Consider the following 26,077-nt stretch of genomic DNA (forward strand, 5'->3'; position numbering starts at 1 on the left):
AAGGTAGTAAAATTGGTAACAGATTTGATGAAAGATAAGGATTTAGTGGCTATTTGGAGAAAAATCCACCCAAATGAAAGAGATTATTCTTTTTATTCTTTTTGATTTAAAACTTATTCATGGATAGATATAGACAGTAAGTGCTGGAGGAGGCCAATTGGCCCGACGAGTCATCACTGCCATTTATAGGATTACAGCTGATTTTTCTCTTTCAATAACTAATCTCAGCCTTATCCCCATAACCCTTAACTCCCCTGGCCACAAGAGCCTTATCCAACTCTCTCTTAAATCTGTCTAGTGAATCCACCCCCACTACCCTCTGTGGCAATGCATTCCACAGATCCACAACTCTCTGGGTAAAAAAATTTGTCCTAATTTTTGTCTTAAATGGCCTTCCCTGTATTCTTAAACTATGCCCTCTAGTCCTAGTCTCTCCCATCATTGGGAACATGTACTCTGATTTTACCCTGTCAAGTCCTTTGATAATCCTAAATACCTCAATCATGTCTCCTCTCATCCTTCTAAACTCCATTTCTAACCTAGGTTAGTCTTTCTAACCTATCCGCGTATGACAATCCTGCCATCCCAGGAACTAACCTCGTAAATCTGTGCTGCATTCCCTTTCTTAAATATGGGGACCAGAACTGGACGCAATACTCCAGGTGAGGTCTCACCAGGGCCCTGTACAACTGCAAGAGGGCTTCTCTACTCCTATACTCCAATCCCCTCTTTATGAAAGCCAACATACCGTTCGTCTTCTTCACCGCTTGCTGAACCTGCATGTCAGTTTTCAATGACTGGTGAACAAGTATGCCCAGATCCCTTTGCTTTACCCCACTCTCTAGCTGAACACAATTTAAATAATATTCTGCTCTCTTGTTTCTGCCTCCAAAATGGACAACCTCGCATTTACTCACATTAAACTTAATCTGCCATTTCTCCACCCACTCCCCTAACCTGTCCAAGTCCCCCTGCAATTTCCTGACATCCTCTTCGCACTTCACACTACCACCCAGTTTAGTGTCATCTGCGAATTTGCATATGTAGTTATTAATCCCCTCATCCATAAATGATAAATAACTAGGACCCAACACCGATCCCTGCGGGACACCACTCGTTATATTCTGCTATCCAGAAAATGACCCGTTTATCCCAACCCTTTGTTTCCTATTTCTCAACCAACTATCTATCCATGACAGCACCCAACCCCCGTTACCATGCTCCTTGATTTTGCTAACTAGCCTCCTGTGTGGGACCTTATCAAAGGCTTTCTGGAAGTCCAAGTAAACCTCATCCACTGGATCTCCCGAGTCCACCCTCCTTGTTATGTCCTTGAAAACTTTCAGGAGATTAGTCAAGCAAGATTTTCCTTTAAGGAACCCATACTGACTAGCGCTGATACTATCATTCCTTCCTAAGTGTTCTGCTATTTCTCCTTTAATGATGGATTCCAATATCTTCCCCACCACCAACGTCAGGCTGACTGGTCAATAATTTCCTGTATTCTCTCTCCCTCCTTTCTTAAAAAGTGGTATTACATCAGCCACTTTCCAGTCTGCAGGCCCCAGAATCTAAAGAACTTTGGAAAATGTCAACATTGCTTTCACAATTTCCAGAGCCACCTCTCTAAGCACCCTGGGGTGCAGCCCATCAGGCCCAGGGGACTTATCAGGCCTTGGTTCTAACAATTTACCCACAACCACCTCCTTCTGGATCTGAATATCCATCAGATTCTCTGTTTCCTTCGGTAATTTCACCAAGTCCCTAGATACTGCTTGACTCCCCCCCACCCCTTATCTGATCATAACCTATATCCTCCTTGGTGAAAACAGATGCAAAATATTTGTTAAATTCCTCAGCCATCTCCATGTTCCCATTGATAATTTCACCTTTCTCCATTTTTAAGGGCCCAATTTTGGCCCTAACCAATTTCTTCCTTTTAACATAACTGAAGAAGCTTTTGCTATTTTTTTTATATTACATGCCAATTTACTCTTGTACATCATTTTCCCCTCCCAAATGACTTTCTTAGTTTCTCTCTGTTGTTTTTTTAAAGGCTTCCCAATCCTCTAACCTCTCACTCTGCTTTGCCATCTTGTACTATTTCTTTTGGACCTGATACTGCACTTGATTTCCTTTGTCAACCACAGCTGCCATTTTCTCTTCTTAGAGCCTTTTCTCCTTCTTGGGATGAATATATTCTGAATCCTGTTTTTAATTTCTGCACTACTTCAATATAGAGTACAAAGAGTGGAATTTCAAGTGAAGTTTTATCAGATCGTTCGCCTTTAATTTTGTCTATTTAATTGGAAGAAGAACAAAAGATAGGTTAAATACTATTTTGTCGAAGAAAATGGAATTTTGTGATTTTATGAGGTAACAGATAAAAAAAAATTTCTATATAACTAATAAGGATTCAGTTGCGAGTAAGTTTGTATTATGGGATTCAATGAAGGCATATTTGAGAGGTCAAATAATAAGTTATACTTCAAAAATAAAGAAAGAATATATGAAAGAGTAACTCAGTTAGATAAAGAAATAAAATTGGAGAAAGAAATTCAAGTACATAAAGATGATGGGAAGAGAAAATTGTTAGAGTTGAAGAAATTAAGATTTGATGCTGTGCAGACTTATAGAGTGGAGAGAGTGAAGTGCTGTGTAGTTAACCAGAAATCATGGCTTTTATTAGTAGAAACTTAGTAATACAATAATGAATGATGATGGGTGCAAACACAGTTATCCCCAAGGGGAGTTTCTTTAGTGGTAGAGATAATACACGTCCAATGTCAGGAGAGCAGACTAAGCACAGCAAAAGACTGACAGCATGACACAGATTCATCATAGTCTCTCCCCAGCAGAAGTTGGGTTAATATTAAAAGAACAGCTTCTAAAGTAACAATGAAGCGAACAAGCAATTCTACTGTAAGCATAACATAAAACGGTCGAATAAATGGCATTGAGAATTTACTGACATAGCCAAGACAAGGCTAGCAACTATCAGCGCAATCAGAATATAATGAGATGTTTATGAATAGTGGAGCCTCTCAGGTTTTTGAATATGAGAAGACCTCCTTATCGGAACAGGTGGTGGTTTTGCAGGAGTGACAACCCTGGGAACTGGCAGTGTTGATTCAGTTCCCTGATCTGTTGTGTGAAATGGGAGGACTTCTGGACCCGCTCCAGAATCACCTGCGTGAGGCAGTGGGGCCTCAGCATGGCCATCTGAATGTTTACTAGGGGTAGGGTGGTGCGTCCAACCTCTCAGGATCACCCAGGCAGGGCTGGGTCTCTTAGGGGTACTGTGTCTGTGCTCCCGTCTGGAAACTTAATGTGGGCATATTTGGGATTAGTGTGCAATAGTTGAACTGGCTGGACTAGAGGGTCCGTTTTGCGCGTCTGAGCGTGTCTCTTCAGTAGCATGGTTCCAGGTTCAGATAGACAGGCTGGCCAGTCTATCACAATCCTTGATTTCCTATAAAAGTAAACATAGGTTCATGAGGTGTTTGATTTGTTGCTGTTCATAATAGGGACCGAATAGAATGTAGCGCTTCAGGCAGCATGTCCTGCCACCGAGTAACGGGGTAATCATGTGTCTTTAACGCGAGGTTAACAGTCTTCCTGACTGTGGCATTAGCCCTTTCAACCTACCCATTGCCCTGGGGGTTGTAGCTCGTGGTGTGGCTGGTGGCAATCCCCTTGCGTAATAGAGCTTGGCGCAGCTCTGCAGTCATGAATGCTGAGCCCCTGTCTGTATGAATGTAGCTGGAAAAGCCAAAAATACTGAAGATTCTGTCAAGTGTCTTAATGACAAACGTCGTTGAGACGTCACAGCAGGGAATCGTGAAGGGAAACCTTGAATATTCGTCGATTGCATTAAGGAAAAACACATTTTTGTTGTTAGAAGGTAATGGCCCTTTAAAATCTACACTGATCCTTTCAAAAGGTCGGATCACTTTGATGAGAGTGGCCCCCAGAGCTTTAAAATACTGCGGTTTGCATTCCGTGCAAACAGAGCAGCTCCTAGTCAGTTTTCTGACTTCAAAGGAGTAAGGAAGGTTGTTAGCCCTTGTATAGTGGAAGAATCTTGTGACCCCCCCCCGCCCCGGGTGGCATAGTCTGCTAGGGATCTCCTTTAGTCCCTCAAGCTGAGCACCAGCAGCAGCTTGTGACAATGTGTCGGAGGGATCATTTAACTTGCCAGGTCTGTACAGCATCTCATAATTGTAAATTGAGAGTTATATTCGCCAGCGTGTCATCTTGTCGTTTTTAATTTTACTTTTGTGTTTAGTATCAAATATGTAAGCTACAGATTTCTGATCAGTAACCAGGGTGAATTTTCTACCAGCTAGAAAGTGTCTCCAATAGCGAACAGCTTCAATGATAGCCTGGGCTTCTTTTTCAATGGCCGAATGTTTAAGTTCAGGTCTGCGTAATGTGCGGGAGAAAAATGCCACTGGTCTGCCCTTTTGATGAAGGGTTCCTGCTAAAGCACAATCTGAGGTATCGGTTTCCACTTGGAACGGGACATCCTCATTGATGGACAAGAATGCAGCTTTGGCAATATCAGTTTTAATTCTCTCAAAAGCTTTCAGAGCTGCTGGAGAGAGAGGGAAAGATTTAGTGTCATACAGGGGCCGTGCTTTCGTAGCGTATTGCAGTAGTAGGAAAAGAATCCCATACACCTCTTAAGGGCTTTTGCGGAGTCTGGGGGTGGCAACTTTTTAAGGGGTGCCATTCTTTCAGGATCGTGGTGGATTTCGCCCTCGCGAACAATGTAGCCCAAAATGGGTAGTTCTGTTGTATTGAAAACACATTTATCCTCGTTCATTGTAAGGTTGAGTTCTTTGGCCGTTGCTAGAAATTTTAGGTTGTCATCATATTCAGTCTGGGTCTTACCACAGATAGTGACATTATCCAGATAGGGGAACGTACCCTGTAACTCGTTCGTGCTAATGATTTTATCCATCTCCCTCTGAAACATCGTTAGCGGCTCCAAAAGGTACCCTCCTAAACTTGTATAACCCCCCCCCCCCCCCATTAGCTTCGAACGCCACATAGGGTCGTTCACATTTTTTAATGGGAATTTGGTGGTAGGCCTCCTTAAGGTCGATAGTCGAGTACACCTTGTATTGTGCTATCTGATTAACCATTTCTTTAATGCAAGGCAGTGGGTAGGAGTCCAAGTTAATATAACAGTTAATTGTCTGGATGTAGTCAATATCCAGTCGTTTCTTAGTGTGATTTTTTTTCACCACTACCACCTGGGCTCACCACAGACTCCTGCTGGGTTCAATCAACCCCCTCCTTTAAGTAGTCTCTGAGTCTCAGCCTCAATAAACTCACGGTCTTCTTTGCTGTAAGAAAGGCTCTTGGAGGCAATCGGTCGACACTCAGGTGATAGATTGCTGAACAGGGAGGGAGCTTTGATCTTTAATGTGGACAGACCGCAGTAACCAGTGCGGGGGGATGGTAAGGGTGGGTAGAGGCCCATCGAAATTTAACATTACACTTTTCATCTGAGATTGAATATCCAACCTTAGTAACACAGGAGCGCAGAGATCAGGCATTACGAAAAGCCAAATATCAGCGAGACAATGTCCCTGCAAGTTCAGAGTAACTTTACACTTGTCCCGTATAGTCTTTTTTAAGTTCGCTACAAGCCATAGATATCCGTCGGTTCACTGGATACCTCTGCAAATTTAAGACTTTAACAACCTTTTCATGAATGTAGCTGTCAGTGCTGCCAGAGTCTATTAAGCAATCAACAGTCTCACCATTCATCTCCCCCTTCATAGTCGACCGTTCCAGTCCGTAACAACCCCCAAGCTTTACAGTCAATTGAGCTGGCACAGGGGAACTTTGTGTTGATCTTACCTCTCCGTCATTTGAAGTCGAATCAGTGGGCTCATCTGAAGATCCCCTCTTTCACAGTCGTCTTCTTTTCTTCTTCATATTTTTCGCCCTACATGCTTTAGCGAAGTGGCCATGTTTCCCACAGTAGCTGCAAGTAGCAAATCGAGCCGGACACTTCTGTCTGGGTGTCAGCTCTTATTACAGAAGTAACATTTGTCAGGTGTTTGTCCCTTCATCCCCTTCTGGGTTCCAGCACTCCTGGGTGTTTCCTTTTCAGTTTCCAGTATTTCGCTGGACTGTGTAGCCCTTCTCAGTGTTTTGGCTACTGTGACTGCTTGGCCATAGCTCTGTTTCTAATCGCTTCTGACAGATGTAACTGGTGTCGATTCAGTTGACAAAAGCATCCAACTTCAAAGCATTGCGGTGTTGTTCCACATTGACTGCCTTGACATCGCATTCGTCTGCCAACGAGTCAAGAGCCAGTGCATAGGAAGCATCACTTTCCCTGGGTTTCTGGTGCCTAGTCAGCAACTGCTGCTGGGCAAGTACCACATTCTGTGGTGCCACATAGTCAGTCGTTCCCGGGCTATAGCCAGAGTCGCAGCTCATAAAGTTACCGCAAAAGGGATCTCACCCAGTAAAGGAATTCAGGTGGCCCCACTATATCCTCTCATCGACCATGTTGTTCCAAGGCATGTAATAATCGAAGCAAGTAATCCAGTGATTGAAGATTTCTCTGTCCCTCGGGGCAGACTGGTCGATCATCAGCTGCTCTGGCGTGAGTGCTACATCCATTTCTACTAATAAAATTGAAGTGCCAGTAAATGAAGAAACCGAAGGCTGGGTAGTTAACCAGAAATCATGGCTTTTATTAGTAGAAACTCAGTAAAACAATAATGAATGAGGGGTATGTCTTTAGTGGTAGAGATCATACACGTCCAGTGTCAGGAGAGCAGACTAAGCACAGCGAAAGACTGACAGCATGACACAGATTCATCACAGAGAGATATAATGAGAACACGATAAAAGTATCGAGTTGGATGAAAGGGCCCATAAAGTTTTAACATAACAATTAAGAATGGAATAGATTTCTAGAACAGTAAATGTACAAAGAAACTATCAGGACAAATAACAAAATGCAGAAAATAAATGATAATTTTAAAGACTTTTATGCTAAACTTTATCATTCAGAGTCTATGAGAAATGATAATAAAATAAGAGATTATTTGAGACTAAGTAAATTACTGGTGTTAAAAGAGGGCAAAAAGATAAGACTGTCCGAGAATTTTTCAGAAAAAGAAGTTTATGAGACTCTAATGTCTCTACAGAATAATAAGGCGTCAGATGAAGACTGTTTCCCACCAGAATTTTATAAAGAGTTTAAGGTGCTATTAATACCTGTATTGATGGAGGTATTAGGTCAAATGAAAGAGGTTTATGATCTACCTGAATCTTTAAAACAGCATTAATAACTGTAATTCCAAAAAAAGGGAAAGATTGTTTACAGCCTTCTTCATATAGACCTATATCATTATTGAATACAGACTATAAAATTATATCGAAATTGTTAGCTAATAGGCTAGTTGAATTTTTGCCAAAATTAATAAATTTAGATCAAACTGGTTTTATTAAAAATAGAAAGCCAGCAGATAACATAGTTAAATTTTTAAGTTTGGTAAATATAGTACAAAATTTGAAGATTCCCGTGATAGCAGTAGCATTAGATACAGAGAAAACATTTGATCGATTGGAATGGATTTTTTAAAATTTGAGAATCTTCATGCTTTTGGGATTCCAAATACTTTTATAAACTGGATAAAGCCATTGTATGAGCAATAGATTGTGCATTATTTAACTTTGAAAGAAACAAATAATCATTTTTTTTTTGTATTAACCTGAAATAAAATGGGGATGGTTTGAATAAACTATTTGACCAACTTCTTTACCCAGATGAATTATGATAACCTCAACTTAAAAATTTTGCCTTTAGTTCCAAGAGCGTTTTACTGCAGGCACACCATGTTAGTTATTACATTCAAGATAGGGGATAGGGAAAAAAAATTAGAATGGATGAGAAAGGTTTCCAACTCAAAACATTGACTATTTCTACCTCTGAATGTTGTTTGACCAGTTCATTTAACCCCAGCCACTTGTTCTTGACGAACCTCCTGATTCAAAATTTTGCTCCCCATGTCCAGTCTCCTTCTAACTATGCAAAGTGATCCACAGTAGATTCAGTTGAGTAAAATCTTCATTTTAAAATTCATCCACTTGTTCTCAAGTCCTTCCATGGCCTCACATTCCTATGAATTGCTTAATGGCATTTTACAGTGAAATACCAATAATCTACTATCTGACTGGTTCAGAAATCTGACAGTTGGGTATCTGGTTCACCAGGTAATGGGCTTGCTTATGTGTTACCTTGGTATTTATTGGGGCCCCTGTATTTAAAAAAAAAAAAAATGCTGTGCAGCATCTTCAAAATGTGAAGTGAATTATAAGTATGTTGTAGTATAAGTAGTCCAGTAGTGTGGGAAATGTGCTAATCTAGCATCACCAAAATGCTAGGTTATTGGATTTTTACTGTATTCTGCGAACTATATACATGCAAGGCATATAGTTAGTCAGGCTATATTCCTTGATATTTTCATTCTTATTAAATTGGCAACAACTGGTGATTTTTTTGGTGTAAATTTGACTTTTTGTTTTGTTGGAAACACAGTAGGTCACAGTATCTGTGAAAAGAGGAAGAGTTAACACCTCAACATATCCAGATCTTTGATTTCAAGTATGTTTTTTACCATTTGAATTTGTTATTCCTGATTTATGGGGCAAATGCTCCAGCTGCAGTATTCTCAGACTTACTGGACAATAAACCTAACAAAACTATACATTATCTTCTTGGTGCTCAACATTTTTACTTTGAAATTTGAATCTGTACTCTTTGTTTAGAAAACAAAGTTGTTGGCAATTATCTGTTCGTTGCCTGATAGAGGTGATTCAATTGATTTTCAGATGCCCTGTTGTTGAACATTCATTACATTGCAGCATTTAGTATAACCACATGTATCCTATTTTAAGTTGTATTTATGACAACACAGAAAGAGGTCATTTGGAAAATTGGATTCATGATTGCTCACAGGGAAGCAATCATATTTGTCCCATTTTCCCCTCTTTATTTCCTTACCACTTTTCCTCTACCACTTTTTATCTTTCATGTGCCATCAACTTCCTGTTTGATTCTTTTTACCCTTAACATATTAAGAAAGTGTGCAATGTATCGTATGTTGTCACCTTTTTAAATTCTAAACAAATTCTGATGTCTACCTTCAGAGGTAATGTACTTCTCTCACTGCTTGTTTCACATTTTTCCTGCATGAGTTTGCAATTATCCTTGAGAACATTGTCTGATTGGTTACATATCCATGGATGTAAGCTTGTATCGTATTGTTTTCCGTACCTTTTCAGCAGGGGATACTGATTCAGACAGTTTTTTTTCCCTCTTCCCTTGCTTCCTTCCCACACCCTCAGAATGGATATACAGTAGGCAACTGAGATCAATGATGCTTTTTCTTTAGTTGCTCTAATTTTATTCAGCTAGCATCTCAGACCTATTAAGGGGTGTCAAATTTTCTTCACTGTTTAGACTCAAGGCCTAATAATGCTTTTCTTGGGTACAACCCCTGGTTTCCAGAATTCAAGCAACCAGCCAAAAAATCCGTATATTAGACTTTTCTGGTGAGCAGAAATGAGACAGAGGATAAGTTTTAATTAGGCATTGAAAGAGTAAGTCTCAAGCAACTGAAAAATACACTTATCCAGCATCTACCAATCCCCATAGATGCTGGATACCAGGGGTTTTACTGTATGTATGTATATTCAAGGAGTATTAATGTTGGCACTTATTTCAAATAATAGCAATTTTAACCCTTTAATTTCCAGTCAACATTAAACCTGTTTGATTGGGCATCCAGAAATTTTTACTATTTTCCTGGCATGCTACATATCCTCACATGAAGAGCAGTTAAATTCCAAGGTAGAATCAATGTCCTGAGTAAAATATGTTATGACTTTATATTTGGTTAATTAAATTAGCCTGATAGTCCAACTCTTACTGAAGTGTTATTTCTTGGTGGGTCGACTGCTTTTCCTTGTCTGTTTCCTTCACGTGTGAAACTGAAGAATGCCAGGGAGCCTTTTACTCAGGGAACCTCACAGATGAACAGGTCAATAGTCGCTGCTGAAACTACATCAATGTTGGATGACTGATAACTGATATTTCACTCTCCACCATGCTCCCCATCCATTTTAATCTTACTGTGGCATTATTACTGTGGTGCAGACCATTTAACACTGCATGATTTAAAGATCTGGGACTTCCTTGGTTTGTATAGCTCTACTTCATGGTGAAATGTACTTTTCAGCTAAAACATCGGGAAGGATATAAAAGAACTGAACTCGCTCTGTATTTTTTTAGGAGATATTGCCTTCAGGTTTATGGATTATGTAAGGTCACAGCAGGAAAAACAGAGTCGGCAAGCAATGAAACTTCACCAGAGTCCTTCGTGGCAACAAATCAGTGATGCTTATCAACAGCAAAAAGAACCTAATTCAGATTTGGAATCAAAGGCAATTATATGTGATATAAATAAAGAAATGTTGAAAGTTGGAAAACAAAAAGCAGAACATTTGAACTATACCAAAGGTAATGTGCACTTAAATCTGATAATTTCCCCTCAATGGATGTGAAGTGAAAAGATAATATGGAATACCAGAAACAATTATCCCAATATGGGTGGATTAAAGGGAGATTAAAAGCTTTAATATTAATTCTGCTTCTGCACCCAGAGGATCATTTAATTTATTGTACATAAGAGTGCAAAAAGCCTAATTTTACTCCCATTTCTTGTGATTTATAGATAAGCAAGACAAAATTGTATTTTATTTGCAGATGTTTACCATATTCAATTATTACTAAAACATTCTAGACATCAAAATGTCAAATGATCTGTGGACAAAATAATATTCAATTTGTCAGGATTGATTCAGCAATGATTTTCTGTACACTTGTTATTTTGAATAGTTGTGCCTTTATGCCAAACATTTATGGGGAAAAAAAACAGAAGTGCTAATTGTCCAGGACATTTGTTTGTCCTGGGCAAGGATGGGATTTATTAAGAGATGACTTTCTATTTGTCCCATCACAAACACAGTATAGTTATGTTGCCATTTTCTCCTCCTCCTCTCAGCTTCACTGCTTCTGAAAGCTTCACACGTGCCTTTACTTTCTGGCCATTCTAATATACACCTGAATGGCCATCTACCGTCCATAAAATTCAATTTATTCAAAATTCTGCTGCCCTTATCCAGGCTCTACCCAAGTTCCTTGCATTGGATCCAGCTGTGCAAAACGTTATCTCAAAATTCATGTCACGTTTTCAACTCCTTACATGGCCTCATAACATTCCTCTGCCACAAATTAAAGGGAAGTCCCACATGTATGATCATTGCTCTTCTCTCTAACATACATTAGGTGTCGTATCTCAGAACCTTCAATTAAAAGTTCTGTCATTTTAATGTGTCCATGACCTTGCCTTCTGTAATCCCATCCAGCCTCCATTCTATTCCTCCATTTTCCAACTTGCCTCTTTATTCAAGCATTGTAATGTTAACATTTATCTCTGCTGGTGCCTTTATCTCTTTCTACTTTTTTTCGAGACATTTTCTGATCATCTTTTGATTTTCCTATGTTGCATCTCCTTTTGCTCACTATGTCTATTTATGATTACTTTGTGAAATGTGTAGCCTTTTTTCCTCCATTTAAAGGTGTGTAAAGATGTTTGTTGTGTGGAGGAAGAGCTTGGATAAAAATTTATGTTTGACTCAAAATATGTTCCATTTGTGAATACTTGTGATTTTGATTGGAATGTTTGGTAGTTTATTTACGTTTCCCAAAAATTCTCCCCTCCCATCACTACATATCTGACTGTTTCTTGCATCTTTGTTCTGTTAAAATTATTCTTGTGATCATGAATGAGATAAACTTGGTCCTGCCGAAGCTTGTGTCCAAATACAAAATCCAACATCAAGTGGAGATCGGATTTCTCCTTTCTGCTGGGAGCTGTTTATGGGAGTATTCGGTTGCAAGGAATATGTTTGTCTAAAGATTCTAAGGATGTGATGTCTGTTCTTGTCCTTTGGTTGTGTTTTCAGGCTTGTCCTGGGTGGTGGGAAACGCTGAAGAATTACCATTTGACGATGACAAGTTTGATGTTTATACAATTGCCTTTGGAATTAGAAATGTTACACACATTGATCATGTGAGTACCTGAAAAGTTTTGTGATCATTTCTGCTGAGGAAGCTTCCCTTTACTCCTTTCCTTAATTCATTTTCTCAATGTAGTGAAAATGCTACATACTGTTTTAGAGTTATGTTTATTTCCATCTTTTAAAAACAATATCTCTGCATTCAAATTTCCTGTTGAAGCTCCTTCGACCTACGCTGATGCTGCAGAAGAGTATCTGTTGGAAAAAACTAATATCAATATCTTTTCATTTTCTTCCCCTCATCAGGTACTGCAAGAGGCCTATCGGGTTTTGAAGCCAGGTGGAAGATTCCTCTGCTTGGAATTCAGCAAAGTGCAGAATCCAATCATTTCCAGGTAGTTATAGTGATTTGGTATTAATGAAGGAGGAATAACTTCAGACTTTAAACTAGTATGGTTGGGGGGAGGGAACCAAATGGAAGAGAACAGCAAAGAGAAGATTGCAAACAAAGAAAACTTGTAGTAAGTGTTTGAGGGTGGAAAGGCAGGTGATAGAGAAGGGAGATGCTCTGTACGAAGATGATAAATAAAAACATTAGAGTTGTTTGTAAAGATAGGGGCAAACGGAAGTGGGAAATCTCTGAAATTAATATATTTTAATGCTAGGAGAAGGTGAATGAGCTGAGGTTATGGATTGATACTTGGCAGTATGACGTGGTAGCAATTAGTGAAACGTGGTTGCAGGAGGGATGTGATTGGCAGCTAATTATTCCTGGATTTCGTTGCTTTAGGTATGATAGAATCGGAGGGGCAAGAGAGGGTGGTGTTGCATTACTTGTCAGAAAAAATATTACAGCGGTGGTTAGGCAGGATAGATTAGAGGGCCCATAGAAGGCTATTTGGGTGCAAATTCAGGAATGGGAAAGGGGTAGTCACACTTATAGGAGTATTATAGACCACTTAATGGGGAACAAAAACTCAAGGAGCAAATTTGTAGGGAGATAGCAGATATTTGTAATAAGCACAGGGTTGTGATTGTGGGAGATTTAAATTTTCCAAATATAGATTGGGAAATCCATTCTATGAAAGGGATGGATGGATTGGAGTTTGTAAAATGTGTGCAGAATAGTTTTTTTACAGCAATACTTAGAAGTACCAACTAGGGAAGGGGCAGTGTTGGATCTACTGTTGGGGAATGAGATAGGTCAGATGACGGAGGAATGTATTGGGTGGCACTTTGATCATAATGCCATTAGCTTCAATGTAATTATTGGAAAGGGATAGGTCAGGCCCTAGGGTTGAGGTTTTTGATGGGGGGAGGGGAGGCCGGTAAGCTAGATTTGAGGAGATGCGAAAGATTTACAAAGAGTGGATTGGGACGATTTGTTTTATGGGCAGGATGTAGTAGAGAAATGGAGGTCTTTTAAAGATGAGATTTTGAGGGTACAAAATCTTTATGTTCCTGTTAGGTTAAAAGACAGGGTCAAAAGTTTGAGAGAGCCATAGTTTTCAAGGGATATTGGAATCTTGGTTCGTAAAAAGAGGGAGACCTACAAAAAATATAAGAAACAAGGAATAAAGGAGATGTTTGGAGAATACATTGAATGTAAAGAGAATCTTAAGAAATTAGAAAAGCTAAAAGAAGGTACGAGGTGGCTGTAGCAAGCAGGGTGAAAATAAATCCAAAAGGTTTCTACAGATATGTTAATAGCAAAAGGAATAAAATTGGTCCCTGAGAAAATCAGAGCAGACAACTGTGTGTGGAGCCAAAAGAGATGGGGTAGATCTTGAACAATTTCTTTTTTTCACTATTCACTAAGAAGGATATTGAGTTGTGCAGGATAAAGGAAGCAAAGAGGGTAATTATGGAGACTATAGTGATTAAGAAAGAGGAAGTACTGAAGCTTTTGAAGCATATAAAGTTGGATAAGTTTCCAGGTCCTGACAGGATTTTCCCCAGGACCTTGAGAGAAGTTGGTTAGGAAATAGCAGAGGCTCTGGCAGTGATTTTTTCAAAAGTCATTAGAGATGGGTCTAGTGCCAGAGGATTGGCATATTGCACATGTGGTTCCATTGTTTAAAAAGGGTTCGAGGAGCAAGCCGAGCTATTATCGGCTTGTAAGTTTGATGTCTATGGTAGGTAGATTAATGGAGAGCGTTCTTAGAGATAGTATATGTAAGTATCTGGAGAGGCAGGATCTGATCCTGAACACTCAACACAGATTTGTGCGAGGAAGGTCATGTTTGATCAATCTTGTTGAATTTTTTTGAAGAGGTGACTAGGAATGTTGATGAGGGTAGAGCAGTGGATGTTGTCTATATGGGCTTCAGCAAGGCCTTCAATAAGGTTCCGTCCACATGGAAGGTTAGTTAGGAAGGTTCAGTCGTTAGATATTAATTTTAAGATAGTTAAGTTGATTCAGCAGTGGCTGGAAGGGAGATACCATGGAGTCGTTTGTCAGACTGGAGGCCAGTGATAAGTGGTATGCCTCAGGGATCTGTATTGGATCCATTGCTGTTTGTCATATACATTAATGATATGGATGATGGGGTGATAAATTGGATTAGTAAATATGCAAATGATACTAAAATAGGTGGAATTGTGGACAATGAAGAAGGTTTTCAAAGTTTCCAGAGGGATTTGGACTGCTTAGAAGACTGGGCTGAAAGATGGTAGATGGAGTTTAATGCTGATAAATGTGAGGTGTTTCGTTTTGGTAGGAATAATCTAAACAGGATGTATATAGTAAATGGGAGGGCATTGAGGAATAGAGTGGAGCAGAAATATCTAGGAATAATGGTGCATTGTTCCCTGAAGGTAGAATCTCATGTGGATAGGGTGGCGAAGAAGGCTTTTAATATGCTGGCCTTTATAAATCAATGCATAGAATACAGGAGTAGGTAAATTATTTTGAGACTGTTCAAGGCATTGGTGAAGCTAAATTTAGAGTACTTGTAATTGAGAGGCAGTGTCCACCACCTGGTGGCGCTGCTGTGCTCCTGTTCAGAGGACACTACCTGCTAATCAAGGTCAAAGACTCACCCCAAGCCATCACTGTGATCCTTGTGATTGGCCCACCTCAATCATTGACCCAGGTGAATCACCTCAGCTGAGCCCTGTTGAGCCCCTGCACTTGGCTTCGAGCTGTTGGCAACAGTAGTCAACGGGACCCAGACTGCCCCGAGTAATTGGCACCCCCAGTAGTGCCTGCAGAACCATAAAGGACCATGTGTCCCTTTGTTCTGTCTCTTTGGACTCCTCATGGCATGTAAGTAGCACCTTTCACACTGGGTTGGGGTGAGTCTTGAGGCCAGGTAGCAAGAACAGTGTCCGTACTGGTCAACGGGTGGGGGCACGTAGTATCACCTTGATCTTGATTGTTGAATGTTATGTTCATGTAATTTCCCCCAGTCTCTGTCGGTTCCTCCCTCATTATCCGGTGTATATTTACCCCTTGCGTATTATGTGTGTAGAGGTTTGCCTAACATAATGACCTGTTGTCCCGTTTACACCAATTGTCCTGGGTAAACTTGTACCTCTCACTTTGTTCATTTTAGATTGGTCACAGTGTTTGAGCAACTGAAAGAAAATAGACACACACGCCGAGAGCACTTCAGTTTATATAAATCTTTATTACAAATTCTAAAGCTGATATCAAACGACAATATGCAAGCCCTTTCCAATTATGCTTATCAACCCCTGGACTGGTCCCAACTGCCGAGGCGAGGCAACGACTGCACACTTGTAGTAGGTTGTCAGGGCGCCGGTAGCAGCTTCTCCACCTCCCTCAACCGGGACGTTGGCTGGACTCTAAAAGTTCTTCTTCTCGCTGAGAGATGTTGCCACCTCTCGGAAAGTCTGAAACTTCAGTAGCGGGACCGTGGCTTATATTACCCAAAAACTGCTTACCCAAGCACCTATTCCCAGCACAAAAAGAAAGATAAGCGAGCAAGCTAGCATGCCTAGGCTTCTCTCGAATAACACAACTTTCTAGCTTATCAAGTTGAATACAATGGTTTATTTTGCTTCAAGGTTAGGTCGCTGTCTGACAATCTGTGACCAATATACTAACAAGCAGGAAGATTAAACGTTCTTAGTACCAGATGTCTTTTTGTCAGATAACTGCATCTCTGGGCCCCTTGGTGGAACTTAGCTTATGCCTGCTGATTCCTACATTATTCTCAATGTACGTTACTGATACTCAACCTTACAAAAACAAAAGCATGGTCTAAATCCTCCATTACATTCCACCCCTTGGTCACAGTCAGTCACTTGCGAGACCTTACAAGCATTTGAGTACAGAAGGAGCGAAAAAGAGAAACCAAAACTATAATAATCGCAATAATGCGAGCAACCAACGGAGAATATTGTGGCCCAATCCCCCAAATGTACCAGTTAACCATGAAAAAGGATTCCAATCAAGGCTCAAACTATCCTTGTGGGCCACAATACCCAGATGCTGGAGCTCACAAACAGATTTTGAAACATGCTGAACAATATGAGATATATTAGTGGATACATTGGGCCATGTCCCCCAGGGGCAACTCCCTCGGAACGTCCTTGACATTACAAATCCAATTGCTGGCACCAAAGCAGCTGTTAAGCCAGATCAGCAGGAGCGCAAGACGGAGAAGCTGGAACAAAGAAGCCTGACATATGTCACTCATGATGCCATAAGCGTTCAATATTTAAACAAACTAAATCATCCTGTCCCTCAATAGCTACCCACCGAGTGTTACCCTGGAAAGGGACACTACCTGGTGGTGCCACCCATACCTTTCGTCTGGCATTCTCTGGCTCGGGAATCAGGGGCAATGACTGTTTTTCCTCTGGAATAGGCTGTAATTCAGGAGCGTGAAGAAGTCGGTGGAAAGGTGTACCTCCCTTTAAAGGGTGATGATTCAAATTGTCGACTGCCTGCTGCAGCACATAGCACCACCCCTTCAGGGTCCCCAGTGGTATTAACAAATGAATTTGTTCCTTCAGTAAGCCGTTCATTCGTTCAACTAACCCGGCAGCCTGCGGGTAATAAGGAATATGGTGGACCCATAAGATACTGTTGTCAGTTGCCCAATCACAGATTGCCTTTCCGGGGAAGTGTAAGCCATTATCAGACTGAATCTCCTCTGGTACATAATAACGAGAAATTAAATGGTTTAGTCCTTGGAAAGTGCCAGCCGTCTTGGTGGGAAAAGCAAAAACCAGGCCCGAAAAGGTGTCAAGCATTACTAGGACGTAACGTTTACCCGTACAGTCTGGCATGGGGCCTATGTAATCAATTTGCCAGACCGCAGCTGAGTGAGCTCCCTGTCTTATTCGGCCATGCAGACCAGGAGGAACGGAGCGGGACTTCACAAGCTGACATGCTGGGCATGTACGCACGACCATGTGGACATCATCTTGATGGACGGGTAAGGCATGTGTACAGGCCCACGTAGCTGATCCCTTCTCCCCCAAATGGCCACTCTGTTCGCGTTCCCATCGAGCCAGGGGGACGGTATCGGCGCGGCTGATGGTGGCAAGCTGATCTGCTACTTCATTATGTTGTGCCATGTTCGTCGTCGCATTGGTATGGGCGTCAACGTGATATATGATTATCTCAAGATGGTGGGAAGCATTCCACAACAGCTGCCACAACTGTTTGCCCCATACTGGGCAGTCATGTATCAGCCAGTTATTCTTTTGCCAATCAGGCATCCATACCACTAGTCCATTAGCCACAGCCCAGGAATCAGTAAACAGGTGAGAGAGTGATCATGGGGGTCTAGTGGTAAAGTGACTGCCTTCAACTCCGCATACTGGCTGAAGCCACCATCCCCCTCCTCCAATAAGTGAGTTCCCAACCTGGGATGGTAAGCCACCGGCTTCCACTTCTGCTTTCTTTGCACCCATCGGCTGCTACCTTCAGTAAACCAGGCGTCCTCTTGTTCTGCTGGAGTGAGCGAATCATTTGGTTAACCCCACTGAACTGGTGAAGGGGGTAAGGGAGGGGGCAAGGCGGGTTCAATGTCCTCATGATGAGACAGAAGATCAGCCACCTGTTCATGTATGCGGCCCACCCCTTCAGGTCCTCTGGTCGCACAACTTTGAATATACCACTTCCATTTAACAATAGAAGACTTGAGCCTGCCCGATCTTTAGATTAGCGTCATTAGCCAGGACCCAGTTCATTATTGGAAGTGCAGGTCGCAACTGAACATCTGCATCACCTGTCATTCTTTCCGTCTCCAGCAGGGCCCAGTAACAAGCCAGTAACTTTTCAAAAGCAGAAATAACGAGTGGCATCCTCGGGCATGATTCGTGACCAGAAGTCCAGCGGGACTTGACGGCCCTCTTGTTTCTGCCAGAGGCTCCAAGAGGCCACATCATCAATAACGGAGACCTGTAGTTCGTAGGGGGTATCTGGGACGCGGGGAGCAATGGGCAGGGCCTGAAGAATAGCCTGCTTGGTGAACTGGAATGCCCTTTCCTGATCGTTACCCCATAAAAAGTCTACTTTCTTTCGGGTAATCTTGTATAGAGGACGTAAAAGCAATGCCAAGTGTGGAATAACTGAGGAAACGCTGGGTCTCTTTTTTGCTAGTAGGAGTGGCCAAGACTGTGATCTTATTGCGAACTTTATCAGGAACCACCTGTTCTCCAGCATGCCACTGAATTCCAAGGAAAATAACCGTATGGGATGGGCCCTGTACCTTGGCGGGGTTAATGGCCCACCTTCTTTGCATCAGGGTATCTTGGACACTCTCCATACCTTCCTGCACCATCTCCTCCGTGGCCCCTTGGATCATCACATCCTCAATATAATGGTGAATCGAGAGAGAAGGCGATACTGGCACCGCCTCCAAATCACAGGCAATTAAGCTGTGGCAAATAGTGGGAGAATGTACTATTCTCCCTGAGGGAGGCGGGTGAAGGTATACTGGCGCCCCTTCCAGGTAAAGGTGAACTTATCCTGTGAGACCTCAGCTATATGAATACTGAAGAAGGCGTTAGCAAGATCAATGACAGCATACCATGTTCCCGAGTTCCCAGTAGCAATGTTTTCAATAAGGGTAACAATGTCCAGAACTGCCAAAGCAAGTGGTGGGGCATATTTGTTCAAAAAATGATAATCAACTGTCATTTTCCAGGAGCCATCCGGCTTCTGGACCAGCCAAACAGGGCTATTAAAGGGCGACGTTGCAGGCCTCACTACCCCTTGTTCTTGCAAAGCATCGATGGTAGCAGTAATTTGTCAACAGGCCCTGGTCTCTGCCTTGTATGCAGGGCGTTTGAGGTTGTGGGTACATGGGGGGAAGCCCTGATGAAGAGACATTCACTGCCAGAATGCATACCAGATTGGCTCGTTCCGCCCAACCCACTATACAGTGACTGGTTCTGTCCGTAACTAGTCCACTAATTGGGCACCCTGTGTTTGAGGTGGTGAACACCTTATCTGGGTTTCGAGAATTAGAATTGGGAGGTAAAATCCACTCACATTCAGCCCAGGTTAAATCAGACAAACAGGATGAAAGGGGAGGGACTGCTGCTAATAACGGACCAACAAGAAAGGACCTTTTTCTAACCTTGTTAAAGTTAGGCGTACCTAAAAGTGATATTGATGGGAAACCTACTGCAGTCCTTTATAAGAGGAAGGCAGGGGAACATCATCCCCAGCTGCTGAGTCCTCCTGGCCCAGCTGTGCCTTCTGCTCCCACTGCTGCTCCTATCGAGCCAGCTTTTCTTGCTCCAGTTACCCGTGATGAGATACAACAATTGGTTAAAAAGGTTCTTATGGATAATAGTGGCATGTGGTCCTGGAAGCCCCCGAACCCTACTAAGGCATGAGGGTGCGGGCGGGATTCCTGTCTCTATTCCATTGAGATACGGCGGATACACGGTGACCCGCGGCCCTACATATCGTTAACAATCCATTGGGGTGGGGGTAATGACCGCCAATATTTTGGCTTGGTTGATACCGGTGCGGAGCACTCGGTGATTCCTGGTAACCCCAACCTCTGGACTGGACCGACATTTCAAATAGAGGGGATAGGAGGAGTGATCACCCTGGCAAAGGAAATAAAAGTCCGTGCCACGGTGGGTGATGGCCCTTCCCCTGTATGATTACATGCCCTGGTGGCTGCCACTGATGAATGTATCCTGGGTATCAATATGTTTTGACCGTGCTTTTGCTTATGCAAGGCTGGGTATCAGCAACCTACTTTGAGAATAATCTAAGAATCAGCAGACATAAGCAAAAGCATGGTCTAAATCCTCCATTACAAACATAATGACCTGTTGTCCCGTTTGCATCCTCGAAATAAACGTGTGCTTTGTACATCAACTTTGGTCTGGTTCTTAACCTGTGGGACCCACATAAGTCAGAACAACAGTACTGTGTGCAGTTCTGGTCACTGAATTATAGGAAGGATATCAACAAGGTAGAGAGAGTGCAGAGAAGATACACAAAAATGTTACCTGGGTTTCAGCATCTAGATTACAAAGAAAGATTGAGCAAATTAGGTCTTTACTCTTTGGAGCGTAGAAGGTTGAGAGGGGATTTGATAGATGTATTTAAGGTTTTGAGTGGGATAGATAGAGTTGATGTGGAGGATTTTTCCATTGAGAGTAGGAGAGATTGACACAAGAGGTCATGAGTTAAGGGGCAAAAGTTTAGAAGTAAAATGAGGGGGAACTTCTGTACTCAGAGTGGTGGCTGTGTGGAATGAGCTTCCAGCAGAAGTGGTGGTGGCATGGTCAATTTTGTCATTTAAGGAAAAATTGGATCGGTATATGGACGGGAAGGGATTGGAGGGTTATGGGCAAGGTGCAGGTAGGTGGGATTAGAGGAGAATACTTGGTTTGATACGGACTAGAAGGGCCAAAATGGCCTGTTTCCGTGCTGTAATTGTTATATGATTGTGAATGATTATCACCGGGGGAAAATTGAAAAATAAAACTATCACTACTGGAAATCTAAAATAACAGCAAAATATTGGAACTGCTGAGCAGTTGAGCAGCATCTGTGAAGTGAGAGACAAATGTAATAGTCTTGCCAGTTTGTTTCAGAACTGGTCACTTCTGAAATAATGAACTCAGTAATTCTCCATTCATAAATGATGAGCATTCTCTGTTCTACATCTCACAGTTCCAGCATTTTTTACCAACTCTTTATTGCTCTTCATTTAGATCAACTGTGAATTACTTACATTCATCAACCTTTCTTGAGATGCTATCAATATCATTTACGACATATTTGATTCTATTCTCTCACAAATATTCTCTCCAGTGCTCTCCTTCATTCCAATTATTTTGACAATTTTAATAAAAGACTGCTATCACCCTGGGCATGCTCTCTTTTCACTACCATCTTTAGGCATAAAGTATAGGAGTTTGAAGACTGACACCTCTAGGTTCAAGAACAGGTTTTTTCCCCAATTGCCTTCGGGCTCTTAAACTTCCCTGTACTATTCTAACTATAAAACTATTCCAAGACACTACTGATACTGCACATTTTTCTTCACAACTGACCAACTGTGATTATTTTGATTTTTTTTTTTTCTCTTCATTTTATATTTATTACTTTTTTCTTTGTGGTATCTGGTAAATTATACTTGTTAGTTTTATGTATCTGAGAAACTACAATGAGCAAGACTGTGGATTATAATTAGCTATCTGGCTTTAAACTCTTCATTCATTGATGCTCTTCACCTAGTTTTCTTCTCTCCTTCACCTTTCCCATCTCCTCTCCTCTTCATCTGGTTCCACCAATCACCTACCAGCCCACTCCTCCCTTGTACAAGTAGACAATTCCCTCTCAATCGTGATATGGGGTCTTGATCTGAAATATCAACTTGTACCTTGACCTAATGAATTTTCAATTGTTCTGATTTTTCGTCCAGAGTCCAGTCACTTCCCTGGACTTGTGCATTCCCATGGCTCCGACCGTTACGTATGTCCTATGCTTATTAAACCTAAAATGCATCACTTCAGAACTAATAGGATTAATTCCATCTATCGTTCCACTGTCCAACTTACCAGTTGATCAGTATTATTCTGTGACACAAGATTACCCCTTTACATCAGTAACACCAAGTTCAGATGTGGATGTGAGGATACAAATATGCTGATACCCATTTCATCTCATGAAATATGCTATGCTTCTCCATCTTTTGTTGACATTTTTAAATGGGTTAGATGTGTGAGTAATTGGGGAAATTTATTGTGCTGCAGCTGATGTAGCTCAGACAGAACATTTCTCCATAGATTCAGACCAACTAAATGAAGTGCTCCTAATAATCTCCAGTCGAGTGTCCCTGGATGCCTATTTGAAATCAATAGCCACGTAAATTAAATTTAAGGATGTCAGAAAGTTACATGAACGTCTAAGCTTTGCTTATGGTATTTTACTACATTTTAAATTCCAATGTTTGAAATTCAGGTGAGAAGTTCCTGATTTTCAGAGTCAGATTTCAGAATGTATTGTCAGAGTACATACATAATATCACATACAACCCCGAGATTCCTTTCTCCTGCGGGCGCAGCAGAATTACAACTAACTGGTAGTTAAAAAATAAATTGTACACATCATGAACATGTAAACAAATAAAAGTACTGTAAACAGATAACGAATGTAAATCGACTGCAATACAGAGAGAACAAAAGAAGATAAAGTGCACAAGAGTCTTTAAATGAGTCTCTGACTTTGACCTTGAGTCTGATGGTGGCAGGGTAGCAGCTGTTTCTGAACCTAGTGGTGTGAGTCTTGTGGCACCTATACCTCTTTCCTGATGGCAGCAGCGAGAACAGAGCATGTGTGGGACTTTGCTGTCCTCCAACAGCAGCATTTCCTGTAGAGTACTCAATAGTGGGGAGGATTTTACTTGTGATGTCCTGGGCTGTATCCACTATCCTTTGGAGGCCTTAACGCTCAGGGGTATCGGTGTTCCCATACCGGACCGTGATGCAGCAAGTCAGCACGCTTTCCACCATACCTCTGTAGAAATTTTCCAGGATTTCTAGTGTCATACCAAACCTCCACAAACTCCTGAGGAAGTAGATGCGGTGACATGCTTTCTTCACGATGCCATTGGTTTCTTTTCTCCGAGATAGTGACTCCCAAGAACCTAAATTTTCTCACCCTCTCCAACTCTGATTTCCCCCAATGATTGCTGGATTGTATACCTCTGGCTTTCGTTTTCTGAAGCTCCTTAGTTTTGGTGACATTGAGTGCAAGGTTGTTATTGGTGCACAATTCAGCCAAGTTTTCAATCTCCATCCTCTATGCTGACTCATCCCTTCATCTATACAACCCACTACTGTGGTATCATCAGCGAATTCATAGATCGTGTTATTGTTGTACCAAGCTGCACAGTCGTAGGTGTAAAGTGAGTAGAGCAGGGGGCTTAGAACACAGCTCTGTGGTGCTCTGGTACTGTTGGAGATGGTGGAGGAAAGGTTCTTGTCAATCTTCACTAATTATTTCATTACATGACATGGAATTGGATCTCAACTGACTTAAAATCAAACAATAAATTGGTTCCTTTTCCCATAGAATCTCTTGCTTCTTGCCAGTGCCTTTTGTGAAAAATTGAGTATGGGTTCATATTGTATGAATATGTTCTCCGTATAACTTAGGTGCATCAATGAACCCTGTCTCCTTATTCAAGTTCGTCTTTCTCTTCAGAACAAATTGATTTTTTTCTACCATTGTTTAACTGCCCTCAAATGTTTTGATCATTCTGAATGTCATCAGGCACTTTAGCCACACATTGTAATTTTTCATGCTCCAACTTTTCTGATATATTTTCCCTCTTTTCCATCTGCATAAACTGAGATCATGTAACTTGGTGGAGCCCTTAGATCAAACCTTGGGTTCACCTGGTCCATAGTTTCATCCACTCACCAGACAAACCAGTCCTGCCTCATCAAATATTTTCCAAAAGTCATACCTTTTGACTTGTACTCTTTCTCTTTTGCCCAGGCTTTACAATTTGTACAGTTTTCAAGTGATACCTGTGCTGGGTGAGGTCATTGCTGCAGACTGGAAGTCCTACCAGTACCTGGTGGAAAGTATCCAGCGTTTTCCTGATCAGGTAATGTAACCATATGGAGTATGTCAAACTCTTCATAGTCAAATATTAGAATTCACCTGCTTGATTTGCAATGGATTTTGGAAACAATGACTAGTGAGTAGATCCAAGTAAAATATTACTTGATGCCTGACTATTTAAATCTAACAATAATTGCGGTTCAATTTTATTTTACAACTTGTTAGATGATACTGGCCTTGAGCAAACTTCATTGGAGGATTGAGACTGACTGTTCAAAGTTAGAAATATTGCTATTTAACTGTTGCTTGCATTTTATCCTGAGTTACTTGTAGGCCATTACACTGCTTTTTATGAACAAGAGGTCAAATTTATGTTGCATATTTCACCAATGTGACAGCCCAAGCTATTATGACAGCCAGAGAAGTTAAGATACATGATCTCAATGGTATATCAATGTAAATGTGTCACCCAGTTTGGCCTCAATAGGGTCTTAAAGCAGTGATGGAACGACTAGATAATCTGTAGGTTGAGGGATCCTCAGTCCTCCCTATTCTTTGGTGCCACAGAATATTTTATATATGCTATTTAAAGCAGAATTATCTTCTTATCTGAATAACAATACCCTCAGTGCAGTGCTACCTCTCCACTAACTTCTCTGGAGGAAACATTAAAAGGCACATCTTTTTAACTCTGAGGTGGGAGTGTCAGCATTGTGCACTACTGGCACATTTTCTACCTTTTCAATACTGTACAACTGTTGTGCACAGTTTCCAGATGAGTTTTAGTACAGAACATTACAGAACAGAAAACAGGCTCTTCAGACCTTCTAGTCTGTCCCAAACTATTATTCTGCCTAGTCCCATTGATCTGCACCCAATCCATAGCCCTCCATACCACTCCCATTCATGTACCTGTCCAAATTCTCCCTAAATGTTAAAAATGAGACTGCATTCACCACTTCCGCTGGCAGCTCATTCCACACTCCCACTATTCTTTGTGTGAAGAAGTTCCTCCTCATGTTCCCCCTAAACTTTTCTGATTTCACCCTTGACCCATGGCCTCTGGTTTGTAACTCACCTAACCTTAGTGGAAAGAGCCTTCTTGCATTTAATACCTCTCATAATTTTGTATGCCTCTATCAAATCTCCCCTCATTTTTCTATGCTCCAGGAAATAAAGTCCTAACTTGTTTAATCTTTCCCTGTAACTCAGTTCCTGAAGTCTTAGCAATATCCTACTAAACTTTCTCTGCATTCTTTCAATCTTATTCCTATCTTTCTTGAAGTTAGGTGACCAAAGCCATACACAGTGCTGCAAATGTGGCCTCACCAATGCCTTGTACAACTTTACCATAAAATCCCAACTCCTAGACTCTGTACTTTGATTTATAAAGGTCAATATGGTAAAAGCTCTCTTTACAACCCTACTGACCTGTGACACCACTTTCTGGAAATTACAGTATGAATCAGTATTCCCAGCTCTCTCTTTTCTACCATATTTCTCAGTGTCCTACCATTTACCGTGTATGTCCTACCTTGTTTGTTCTCCCAAAATGCAACACCTCACATTTGTCTGCATTAAATTCCATTTGCCATTTTTCAGCCCATTTTTCCAGTGGCTCCAGACCCTTCTGCAAGCTTTCTAAGCTTTCTTCACTGCTCACAACGTCTCCAATTTTTGTGTCATCTGCAAACTTACTGATCCAATTTACCACATTATCTTCAAGATCATTGATATAGATGAAAAACAACAGTGGTTCCAGCATTGATCCCTGAGGCACACCACTAGTCACAGGCCTCCAGTCGAGATACAATCATCCACAACCACTCTCTGGCTTCTCCCACATAGCCAATGTCGAATCCAGTTTACTACCTCACCATGAATACTAAGCAGATGAACCTACCTGACTAGCCTCACATTTGGAAC

At 41.3% G+C, this 26,077-nt stretch overlaps 1 protein-coding gene across 2 annotated transcripts in view; it reads left to right on the plus strand.

The window, feature by feature from the left end:
* Positions 1-26,077, plus strand: part of LOC138761213 (2-methoxy-6-polyprenyl-1,4-benzoquinol methylase, mitochondrial-like) — a 41,696-nt gene that overhangs the window by 8,375 nt on the left and 7,244 nt on the right. For both annotated transcript variants that reach the window (XR_011356194.1, XM_069932975.1), the window contains exons 3-6: positions 10,331-10,558; positions 12,067-12,173; positions 12,427-12,515; positions 24,083-24,194. Coding sequence is in view for 1 of the 2 variants with exons in the window: in XM_069932975.1 (XP_069789076.1) it covers positions 10,331-10,558; positions 12,067-12,173; positions 12,427-12,515; positions 24,083-24,194 (536 nt within the window). In the remaining variant the exon portion in view is untranslated. The remainder of the gene's footprint in view (positions 1-10,330; positions 10,559-12,066; positions 12,174-12,426; positions 12,516-24,082; positions 24,195-26,077) is intronic.

The sequence above is a fragment of the Narcine bancroftii genome, chromosome 4, assembly GCF_036971445.1.
Source record: "Narcine bancroftii isolate sNarBan1 chromosome 4, sNarBan1.hap1, whole genome shotgun sequence".
NCBI classification, from domain to species: Eukaryota; Metazoa; Chordata; class Chondrichthyes; order Torpediniformes; family Narcinidae; genus Narcine; species Narcine bancroftii.